Source organism: Canis aureus, chromosome 27, assembly GCF_053574225.1.
Source record: "Canis aureus isolate CA01 chromosome 27, VMU_Caureus_v.1.0, whole genome shotgun sequence".
In the NCBI taxonomy this organism is placed as follows: Eukaryota; Metazoa; Chordata; class Mammalia; order Carnivora; family Canidae; genus Canis; species Canis aureus.
Window position 1 is genome coordinate 35,055,067 of NC_135637.1, and position 12,360 is coordinate 35,067,426.

General features: G+C 45.9%; 1 protein-coding gene across 4 annotated transcripts in view; it reads right to left on the minus strand.

The window, feature by feature from the left end:
- CLTCL1 (clathrin heavy chain like 1) overlaps positions 1-7,883 on the minus strand; it is a 93,221-nt gene extending 85,338 nt beyond the window's left edge. For 3 of the 4 annotated variants that reach the window (XM_077874681.1, XM_077874678.1, XM_077874680.1), the window contains exon 1: positions 6,979-7,041. In XM_077874681.1, coding sequence (XP_077730807.1) covers positions 6,979-7,026 — 48 coding nt within the window. In that variant the 5' untranslated portion in view covers positions 7,027-7,041. Of the gene's footprint in view, positions 1-6,978; positions 7,042-7,727 lie in introns of those variants that run through there. The other variant, XM_077874679.1, reaches the window with a different exon arrangement.
- Positions 7,884-12,360: the final 4,477 nt, after the last annotated feature.

Sequence of the window (12,360 nt, forward strand, 5' to 3'; positions counted from 1 at the left end):
TATTGAAGCAGGAAGGGAAAGCAAAGAAATACAGGATGGGGTGACAGGTGTCAACAACTACAGAAGGATATTAGTAAGCAATACTGTCAAATACATGCTGCAATCTGTGTGTAATCTTTTTTTTTTTTTTTAAGATTTTAGTTATTTATTCATGAGAGACACAGAGAGAGGCAGAGACATAGGCAGAGGAAGAAGCAGGCTCCCTGCAGGGAGCCTGACATGGGACTTGATCGCTAGACTCCAGGATCACGACCTAAGCCAAACTGAGCCACCCAAGCGTCCCAATCTCTAGGTAATCTTTTATTTTTTTTATTTTTTTATTTTTATTATTTATTTATTTTTATCTCTAGGTAATCTTGAAAGAGCTTCAAACTCTGTTAACTTACAAAAGCAAAAGGAGGGGAATTTTAAAAAAAGATTTTATTTATTTATTTGACTGACAGAGCACAAGCAGGGGAGTGGCAGGCAGGAGAGGAGAAGCATGCTCCCCACTAAGCAAGGAGCCCAATGAGGGGCTTGATCCCAGGACCCCAGCCAGGATCATGACCTGAGCCAAAGGCAGCAGCTCAATTGACTGAGCCACCCACGCACCCCAAGGTGGGGAATTTTATAGCAGGATTCTTTAAATTATTTTTTGAAAGATATAATGATTTTTAATAGTAGTTTCTTTTGGGAAAAGACCCAGTGTTTGAACAGAAAGGTTTACTTTTCATTTATACTTTCTATTTAGGGCTATTCTTCCCATGTATACGTATTACTTTAAAGCTTGTTCCAGGCAGACTTTGCCCCAGCTATGGACTTTGCTCAAGAACCTTGTGGAGAGGGACCTTGACTAAGATCTTCCTAGTACATGGTAACTCTTTTAACCCAATAAATTCAAAAAGTACTTATGTAGTTTGGGGATTTTGAACATTTAAAATATGCTCAATAGTAATAATTTATTCTTCCAAAGAGGACCTGTCCAAATACATTTAATATTTGCTCACTTAACATGCCACTGTTGTGGACACACTCACAAAGGCTGACCCTTCCACATTCTCTGGTTACTTTCTTCACTTTGTAAATAAGAAAGTCAGAAGGTAATGACTGACCCAGTATCTCCTTCCAATACAAGAATCATCAGTCCACCAAGAAGCAAAATTTAACAGCTTATACAAGACCATAAAAACATTTTACATGGGTGCACAACAATTTCAGGACACAAGCAGCCTACCGCTGTTTGTCTTAGTATATCAAAAACCATTTCACAAAATAAGATGGCTACATAATGGCAACTTAAACTAAACACATACTAGGCTGTGAGTACAGCATCCCTTTCAGAGTGACTCCCCGCTTCTTCACCAGCAGCCACAGATACACATGAACTGTTTTCAATTCACGCTCAATCTACTCCTCAAAGTGCTGCCTTCCCTACTCATGTGCAAAAGGCTTCAAATATCAACCTCTTTCTTTAATTATGAATGACTAGAAGATTGATTCAATACAGTCGCATGTGAGACTCACCTGGAAAGAAAGGCCAAAGTCCTTACCTCTCAGAGATCCTGATTTAATGTTTAAGGTGCGCACTTATGTGTTTCTCAGCCTGGGCTAGGAAGCACTGATTAAGACTAGTGACCACCTTGCTCCTATAATTTACATAGATCACCTTGGCAGACTCTGTAAGAACATCACCTCAAAGATATGCTACATAACCAAAACTCTAAGGGAATGCATTTATATGTTCTTTGTGTATTGAGCTGTGTCACACTTCAAAACTCTTTCAAATAACTATTCCTCTTCTGAATTAAGGTGTCATTGTTTCTTAGCTCTTTTGCTTTTTTCCATTCTAGCATAAAGAGCAACAACTTTCAAACTTAGATATTGGAATATAAAAAAGTTAAAATAGTACATATAAGAAAAATATTTCTGCAGGATAAGTACTCCTCTCAAAACCAGGGTGACAGGATAAATAAATTCATATAAATTGTAACATCCCAAGCTGAAGTTGAAGGATGCTTTATTACAATGCATTAGATCTAGAAGTGCAGCTTCTGCTCTTGGTACATTTCTGAAAGGTTCTTTGTAGAATAAAAGTTCCTATACACTAATTTTTTTCTTTTTTTTTTTAAAAAAAGATTTTATTTATTTATTCATGAGAGACACAGAGAGAGAAGCAGAGACACAGAAGGAGAAGCAGGCTCTATGTGGGGAGCCCAATGTGGGACTCGATCCTGGGACTCCAGGATCATGCCCTGAGCCAAAGGCAGACGCTCAACCACTGAGCCACCCAGGCACCCGTTTTTTTCTTTTTTAAAGATTTATCTTAGAGAGACAGAGAGAGGGGGTGAATGCACGAGGGGGCGGGGGGAGGAGGAGAGGGAGAATCCCAAGCAGATTCTCCCACCTACTTTGCATGAAGCCTCTCGTGGGGCTTGATCCCATGACCCTGAGATCACGACCCCCAGCTGAAATCAAGAGTTGGAGACCCAATTGACTGAGCCATCTAGGTGCCCTGCTATACACTGATTTCTATTTTCCAACTGACCATTATAAAACTATTGTTTTTCCTCTAGGGAAAATCTGGCCCAAGAATTTTCATATGAAAGAAACCAAAATTAAAAACAGAAAAAAATAATAAGATTCATAAAATGTAAAGTGATAATATGGTAGACACAGGGAAGGGGCAGAAAAAAAAATGTCAGTGATATAAGCAGGAGTATATTTTTTAAGATTTTATTTATTTATCTATTTATTTATTTAGAAAGAGCAACAACCAGGGTTGGGGGGTAGGAGCAGAGGGAGAGGGAAAAGCAGACCCCCCCCAAAGCAGGAAGCCCGATGCAGGGCTTGATGCCAGGATCCTGAGATCACAACCTGAGCTGAAGGCAGATGCTTAACCAACTGAACCACCCAGGCACCCCTAGCAGGAGTATTCTTTTTTTTTTTTAATTAATTTAAAAAAATAATTAATTAATTTATTCATGACACACACACACACACACACACACACACACACAGGCAGAGACAGAAGCAGGCTCCATGCAGGGAGCCCGACATGGGACTTGACCCTGGGCCTCCAGGATCACACACCCTGGGCTGAAGGCGGCACTGAACGGCTGAGCCACCCGGGCTGCCTGTAGCAGGAGTATTCTTAATAAAATAGACTTAAGAATAAATTGGTCACAGGTGAGCTATATGGAGGGCCTGGAAAAGCCTACAAACTGTATCATTAGACAATCTACATTATAATTAGTTATTGATTATACATTTTAATATGAGATTGGGTTCCATTCCTTCAAAGATCTCAAGCCTGTTATATACCAGGCAGTGGGAATACAACTGCAGATAGGAGGAGATCCTGAGCTTACAGTACAGTAGGGACCTATATACCATATGGTTAGGGCCATCATGAGGGAAGCCCTAAAGCTATGGGGGCACTCAGGAAGGACTCCTAATTCTGACATGTCACGGACACCTTCCTGTCATTTAAGCAGATAGATACCAGAAGGCTAAGTAGTACTTGGCTGGGTAATAAGAGTGAAGGGAGGAATGTTCTGGAAAGAGGCAATAACCTGCAAAAGCCCAGAGGTAAGAAAAGGTCCTGAAGGACAAGATGGGGAGCAGCAAAAACCTGAGCAGGTGCTGGATTAGGCACAGCTTTACAGGGCATTGGAGAGTCTGGCATTTTCATCCTGGAAGCAAGAGGGAAGCATTCACTGACGAACTTTAAGCAGATGTTTAGCCTTTGAGAAGATCTCTTTGCCTGTGTGCTAGACTGGAGGTAGAGGACCAGAGACAAAGTTAGTGCAGCCATCTAGGTGAGGAATGCTGGCATAGTCCAGGGTCATGTCAGTCATGCTCAAAGTGGCAGAATAATGCCCAAAATACACAGGAGGAAGAATCAACAAGTTAGGGAGAAGTCATGGCTGTCTCCTAGGTTCCTGGCTGGAAACTGGAGAAGATACACATTTCAAGAAAAAGAGGAACCCTATTTGGAACGTGATGTGTTTGAAGAACCTATGGATCCAATGCCCTTCTCCAACAGACAGCTGTCATCATGGTAGTAACAAATAACAAGAATAGAGTGTTTTATTATGTACCAGACATAATAAAAATTTTACAAACTTTTTGTAAAATTATGTCCCACACCTTACATTTACCACATTTATTTTTTTTCATTTACCACATTTATTAACTCAAAACCTCACAACAGCTCTATGAGGTAAAAACTGTACCTTTTACCTTTATATTATAGATGTAGAAATGTACTTACAAAAAGGTTACAAAAATTGCCCAAATGCACTTGTATGTGCCTGAGTCCAGATTTAAACAAACCCTTCCATTGGTCTTCAGTCTGTGCTCTTAACCAGAGCCTTTTATTGTCTCTCCTTCATGTATCTCTGAGGATCAGCAAAAGTATGTAGCCTGCCTATGAACACTGAGCATATGGATATACATATAAATCACCCAGTAGAGCATACAGAATGAAGAGATAAAGGGTAGGGCAGCCCAAGTGGCTCGACGGTTTAGCATCGCCTTCGGCGCAGGGCCTGATCCTGGAGTCCTGGGATCAAGTTCCGCGTGGGCTCCCTGCACAGAGCCTGCTTCTCCCTCTGCCTGTGTCTCTGCCTCTCTCTCTCTCTGTGTCTCTCATGAATGAATAAATAAAATCTTAAAAAAAAAAGAGAGATAAAGGGACTCAAGACAGACCCCAGGCTTATGCCTAAGAGAAGCTCACAAAGAAAACTGGGTTGTGGGCAGAGAGATAGGAGAAACCCTGGGAGACTGTGGTACTAGCAAAAGCAACAGAAAAAGGGTCATAAGGCGGCAGTAAAGCACATTGTCAACTGTAGATGTTTGTAATGCTGGGATTTGAGTTCTGTTCTTTTCTTTTCTTTTTTTTTTTTTTTTGAGCAGGGCTTAGCAAACTACAAACTTTTTGTATAGCCCAACTAAAAGTGGATTTTGCACTTTTTACAAGATTTTTTTAAAGGGGAGGATGGGAAATATGTGACAAGAGACACAATGTGGCCCTCAAAGGCCTAACCTATATACCTGGTCCTTTACAAAAAAAGTCTACATTTCAACTTGTGACCTTGGCAACAACAGATGCAGGGGAAGAGTGGATGCAAAAACCAGACTGCAGATTATTGAGGAATATAAGGGAAGGGATGGAGTCATAAGGTGATTCTTTCATGTCTAGCTGTGAAGTAAGAGCTTCAAGGGGACAGGTGAGAGGGAGAAGTTTGTTTGCTGTAAAGACAGAAGAGATATGAGCATGGTTAAACACAAACATGGAAGAAGCCACCACAAGGGAATGGATGAAATCAAAGGAAAGAGAAGATGCTACTGAGTAAGGCCCTGTTAAAAGGGGGAAGGATGTAGGATCCAGAACACAAAGGAAAAAATGGGAAAAACCCACTTCTAAGATAACAGGAAAGCAGAAAAGGGCAACTACAGACAAGTTTTCAAGACTGCAGGCATGAAGGTGAGGAATATCCCATTTATGGCTTCTGTTTCTCCAACCATCTGCTACCAGCAAGGGGGAGTAGTGGGATCAGAGATTTAAGGAACAAGCGGAAATTTTGAAATGTGTGCAGCTAAGGGAGAGTGTACAAACTAGAAAAACAAGGAGTGCAGAGTAACCTCAACAGCTGGTTAATGCTGGAGACCACAAACCATATTTACATAGCCTGTATGCTAACAAGGCACAAGTAGTTTCCAGATAATAGAATATATCTCTTCAAGGCATTATGAACTTCAATAGGAATTTAAAATGCGTTACTGCTTCCTTGCCTTCTGAAGAAAACATATTTAGTGGCTAAAGCACAGGCTTTGGAGTCAGAGATCAGGATTAGAACCCAAGCTGTCACTTTCTAGCTGTGTAATTTTACCTTTATTACTTACCCTCTCTGTGCCCCAGTTAGATAAACACTAAGTTAAATGAGGTTTATAAAATACACAATATAGTGACTAGCAGCAGAAATGGCTCAATAAATGGCACATATTATTACATTGTTCTAATTAACAGCAGCAGTAGTATTTTGCTATTTCACATTACTGTCAAGAGATGGGCGTTCAGGATACCTTCTACCTCCACACAACTACAGCTGCTGTTATCACTAACCAAGTGACAATGGAGGAATACTCAGGGATCAAGTTTCCAATCTGTATAATAGGTGGATCTAGCCAGTCACTATACTCCCAGGGCCTTTCCCATTTGGATACAGAGTAAGAAGTGCTCTATGCTGTGAAAAAAGAAAGAAAGAAAGAAAAAAAAAGACCTTCCGATCCACCACATTCCTTGCAATACCACAATTTAGCCACAAAGACCTGAGTCTAGGGATGCATGTGTGGCTCAGCGGTTTAGCGCCTGCCTTCCACCCATGATCCTGGGGTACCGGGATCAGTTCCCACATCGGGCTCCCTGCATGGAGCCTGCTTCTCCTTCTGCCTGTGTCTCTGCCTCTCTGTGTGCCTTTCATGAATAAATAAATAAAACCTTAAAAAAAAAAGACCTGAGTCTGAATCCTGCTCTTATTTGCCAAATGACTAGACAAGTTATTTAAATTTTTAATTTATTTATTCATGATAGACACAGAGAGAGGGAGGCAGAGACACAGGCAGAGGGAGAGGCAGGCTCCACGCCGGCCCACGCGGGACTCGATCCCGGGTCTCCAGGATGGCGCCCTGGGCTAAAGGCAGGCGCCAAGCCGCTGAGCCACCCAGGGATCCCCTTGACAACTTATTTAACATCTTTGTGCCTTGGTTTCCTCAACTAGAAAACAGGGATCTTATGGGATTGTGATGATTTTTTTTTTAAGTCGGCTCTATGCCCAGCAACAGGGAACTCCAACTCACAAGGGTGAGATCCAGACCTGGGCTGAGATCAAGAGTCAGACGCTTAACAGACTGAGCCACCCAGGAGCCCAGGATTGCGATGATTTTACATAAAGCACAGCGCCAATGGCAAGTATTCATGTAGCCCTGCCTCCTCACCTGTAAAAAGGGAATCACATCACCGCTCAGGTGACACAGGCTTGTCATGGAGTAGAGCACTGCGCACCGTGCCAGTCCACGATCCTCGGTCACACACAGGCAGCCCAATCTGTATTTCCCTGAGACACAACTCTACTGGGACAGTAGGAGATATAACAAACTGCGACCTCACTAAACAGCTAAACTTTTGGGGTGTCACTGCATATTGAAGGGTGCCTCTTCCTCCCTGATCACACGGCTTGACGACCCTCCCCCCACGAAGCCGCCCCAGTGACAGGGAGCCAACAGACGCAGAGTCAGATGGAAGGATGGAGGGGCGGAGAGAGAGCATCAGGCTCAGGCACGGGCTCTAGAGTAGCAGAGCTCGCGCTGCAGTCCGGGTGCCCCGCTCGCCGGTCTGGGGGCGCACCCACCCCGCGCTCCCAGCACGCCCTCCGGCTCCGGGGTCGGGGTCCCAGCGCCCGCAGGGCTCTACCGTCGCCGCCGGACAACGGGTCTCGGCGGCCAGCACCCCCGGCGAGCCGCTCGCGCCGGCCGCCCGCCCCCGCCCTGGCCCGGCCGCGTCTGCGTCCGCGGGAGCCGGGGTCCAGGGCCTGGGCCGGGGTCTGGGCGGCCGGCCGGGCGGCGTCTCCAGCCCGGTCCCCCGGTAGGCGGGGCGGCGGGGCGGCGGGGGGCGCGGCTGACAGGACGGAGCGCGCGACCCGCCCCCTGAAGCCCGCCCAGCCTCGGCGCCGGAGCCCGGGCCTCACCTGGAAGTGCTCCTGGAAGCGGATGGGGAGGATCTGCGCCATGGCGGGCGCGGGGCCGAGACGGCGGCGGAGACACAAACCGAGGCGGCGGCGGCGGCGGCTCCCCTCACGCGGGCAGACGGGCGGCGGCGGCGGCGGCGGCGGCCGCGCAGGCGCAGTGCCCCATCCCGCGTCCCGCACGCGCCTGCCTCCGCATGGACCCTACGCGGGATCCCTCCGCCCGCCTCCAGAGGGTCCGCGAAAAGTAGTCCCTCGCGTAGCAGCACTTCCAGCTCTCCGGGGCAGGAACCCGTCTGCGCTGGGAAGGCAGGTGTGCGCGGGAAGGTGCAGGGGGCCCGGGCCAACCCCCAGCTGGTGTCCCGGGCAGGTGTGCGCGGGAAGGTGCAGGGTCCCGGGCAGGTGTGCGCGAGAAGGTGCAAGGGTCCCGGGCCAACTCCCAGCTGGCGTCCCGGGCAGGTGTGCGCGGGAAGGTGCAAGGGTCCCGGGCAGGTGTGCGCGGGAAGGTGCAGGGGGCCCGGGCCAACTCCCAGCTGGTGGTGTCCCAGGCAGGTGTGCGGGGAAGGTGCAGAGGTCCGGGGCCAGCCCGCAGCTGGTGTCCTGGGCAGTTGTGCACAAGAAGGTGGAGGGGTTCCGGACCAACTCCCAGCTGGTTCCCTAGGCAGTTGTGCACGAGAAAGTGGCAGGGTCCCGGGCCAATCCCCAGCTGGTGTCCCGGGCAGGTGTGCACGGGAAGGTGCAGGGGTCCCGGACCAACCCCCAGCTGGTGACCCAGGCAGGTGTGCACGGGAAGGTGCAGAGGTCTTGGGCCAATTCTCAGCTGGTGCCCTGCGCAGGTGTGTGGGAGAAGGTGCAGGGGTCTCAGGCCAGCCCCCAGCTGGTGCCCTGGGCAGTTGTGCAGGAGAAGATGGAGGGGTTCCGGGCCAACTCCCAGCTGGTACCCCCCGCAAATGTGCAGGAGAAGGTGGAGGGGTTCTGGGCCAACCCTCAGGCCAGTGCCTGGGGCAGGTGTGCATGGAACAGGCAGGGGCTGCTCCCCGCAGCTGCCCAGAACTGGTGTGCTCCTGAAGGTGGATGGAGTCTCTGGTCCCAGTGAGCCAGTGCTCAGAGCGGGTGTGTGAGGACAGGGACCAGGCGCTGGCTGCCCTCAGCAAGTTCCGAGGTATGGGGTTTTCAGAAGAGGTAAACCAAGTTCCTGGACTGCCCTTGCCTAGAGCCTCCTGTGTGTAGGGTGGCGGGCAGTGGGGAAAGTTCTACCTCAAACTCTGGACAGTTGAATTCAGGAATACTCTTTTTTTTTTTTTTTTTCTCTACGTACAGATGTGCCTAAAACACTGTGAAAGGAGTCTGGGAAGTATGGGTGCAGATGAGTGTGTCTGCTCGAGGCTCAGCCCTCACTTCTGTAGGGAGCATCTTTCCTGCCTCATGCAATCTCCATAGAATGTGCTGTATGGGAATTTCAGGGCAAAGAGCCTGACAAAATCACATCTAGCATTAGATGAACAACCAAAGGCCACTGAGGGTCACCTGGGCTGTCTGTGGTAGCACAATAGTAGTAGCAGATCCGGAACTAGAGCCCACACCTGCTTTGCCCAGAGGTTAGTTGTTTTCTGAGGCACCATTTGAAGACGTGTTTTGCATGCAGATGGCTCAGCTGCATAAAGGAGGTTTGTCAGGGAAGGGAAAGCCTTTGGCATTCTGTGTATGCATTCCCACACTGTAATCGATACCCTGTATGCTTCACGTTGCTCACTGGTAATTTTAAGAAATTAATACTCTACCGTGAATAATACGGTGATTGTGCAATTATTTGCAAAATAGCTTCATAATCTAGTCATCCAAGAATATGTTAAAGAATAAAGACTGCTCTCTTTCAAATTAAATCTCTTTTTCAGTATTAGGCAAGACCTTTGCAGACTGCCGTTTTCAACATCTGTCTGGCCTCACCATCTAACACTGCAGCCAGCTTTTGCTATGGGTAATAACACTCAAATCTCTCCATTTTGGCAATTATGCCTGTGACTCTAAGTACCCTTTAGACCAAACATATAAATTCTTTACTATTAATAGTATTGCTCCCTAAATCATCATCCCCTTATAAGGGAGGGGGCATTTTGGGGGTCAAAACTAAAAATTTACATCCTAGAAGAAAGAATTTCAAAAAATTGTGGTTATGCAAAATAATAGGATTTTTAATAAGTTTAGACCTCGCTGTGTGTCTATACTTATAAAGGAACTGAAAATTCTTGATTTAAGGATTGGAGGGGGTCCCTGGGTGGCTCAGCGGTTGACCGCCTGCCTTCAGCCCCGGGTGTGATCCTGGAGTCCCCGGATCGAGTCCCACATCGGGCTCTCTGCATGGAGCCTGCTTCTTCCTCTGCCTGTGTCTCTGCCTCTCTCTCTTTCTCTGTGTCTCTCATGAATAAATAAATAAATAAAATATTTAAAAAAAAGAAGGGTTCTAGTTTTCTCACCACTGTTCAGTGACTTGCATATATATATTTGTAAATTTACATATTTTTGTATATTAATGTTGTACCTATCCACAGGGCAAAAACTTGGGTAATGTGGCAGAGGGATATGAAGAGAGTAATTTAGTGATATTGATGCATGTGCACTTTCATGTTCTATCTAGGGTATCTATTCTGCGGTTGTTCTTGCAGACCTTCATCCTACAAATAAAATCCAAGGAAGGTTAGCAGTTCATGGTAAAAATAGATAAATAGCCAGCCAGCCAGCCAGACACTCAGAGAAACAAGGCACCACAAGAAAGAACCAGGAAGACCAAGAAGCAGATACAGACTCAAAGAGGTTGAGAAAATGAGATTATTACAAACAACTTTTAAATTACTATACTCAATATGTAAAGAGACCTAAACAACAGCTTTAAAATACTTGTGGGTGGGATCCCTGGGTGGCTCAGTGGTTTGGCGCCTGCTTTCGGCCCAGGGCATGATCCTGGAGTCCCAGGATCGAGTCCCATATCGGGCTCCCTGCATGGACCCTGTTTCTCCCTCTGCCTGTATCTCTGCCTCTCTCTCTCATGAATAAATAAATAAAGTCTTTAAAAAATAAACTACTTGTGGGAAAATACATCTAGGAAACCTCAAACTATAAAGAATGACCAAGCAGATTTGAAAAAGAAATAAATGAAATTTCTAGAAATGCAAAATGTAGTAGAGGACAGCAAAGCCTTGCCACAATATTGTAAGTGGGCCCAGAATTATCTAATCATGTTGTGAGGTAAATAAAATTAGAATAAAGGAAGGACAAGGATGGGAACAGTCAGAATTCAATCAGGAGACAGAAACCACACTTGTTATTTGAACAGAGGGAAATGAATATAAACAACAGTTGACATGAAATTAACCTTATTAACCAAATAGCTAGAAGGGTAAAACAAGGACTCCAAGTTACTATGGAGGTACAAGTGCAGGAAGGAATTAGCTACCACTCGTAGAGCTCAAGGATAAACAGAAAGAACCTGAAAATATTCCAACTTAGAGGAAGGCCACTGGAGATCTGGAACTCAGGCTTCTGGGGAGAGGGGTCGGCCAGCTAGAGCCAAGGTTTCTAAACCTAGAGGGTCTCTCCAGGACTCATGTACATGGCTAGTGAGGGGCAGTGGGGCCAGGAGGCAAAGTTCCAAGGAAGAGGGGCGCTGAGGTTGATTCTGCAAGTCTTTGAAAAACTTCAGACTGGATTCAGCCTCTGCTGTGGGAAGAATTTGCCCTGTCTGGTTGAAGTGTAGCTGAGACGATGTTCACAGGAATAGGTCCTGTAGTCACTCGCCAGTGTCCTTACAGGCAGAGTCTAATGAAGTATCTGCCAGCACATAAATACTTGTTTCCAGAGCCTCAGCCCCAGCACCACAATACAGTTTATATAAGGGGAAGGGAAGATGGAGCTGAAAGACAAAACTTAATAACTGGCACAGAAAACATATCCAAATTAAAATCCCCGTGTGGCTTTCAGATAAATGAAATTAAAAAGCCCATGGAGGACTTCTGTTTCCAGAGAGCACCAGAGAACTAACAAGGGAATGAATAATTATGAAGCCAATATCCAAGAGAAAAAGGAAATGAGAGGTCAGCCTCTCATTTGGGATGATCTTTCTTGAGAGGCATCTGCCAAATCCAGAGGAATGGTTGAAAAGCTAGGACCCTGAGCAGCATTTTTATCACATTTATGCCCTAGATGGAGAAAGTTTAAGTCTGGGAACCACCAAGGAGGTACCCTAATGTATTGCTGGGGATCATGAATTGTTTGGGATGCCATTCAGATCATACCTGTCCTTGCCAGCAGTAAACATAAATTCTCTTGGGAGAGAGATAGCCTCATGATAGGCCTCACATCATTTCTACTATTGTTCATATGCAGTGATCGTGCTCAATAAGAAGTAGGCATCCAAGGAGATAAGACAAATGATTGTAAAACAAGAGAAATAACAGAAAAACATATCTGTAGAGGATTGAAGTAATTCAGGTTTCCCAAAGACTTTTAAGGGCTGTGCTTAATATGGTTAAGAGGATGAAAGACAAGATTGAGAATTTTTTAAAAAATATTTATTTATTTATTTATTTATTCATAATAGACATAGAGAGAGAGAGGCAGAGACACAGGCAGAGGGAGAAGC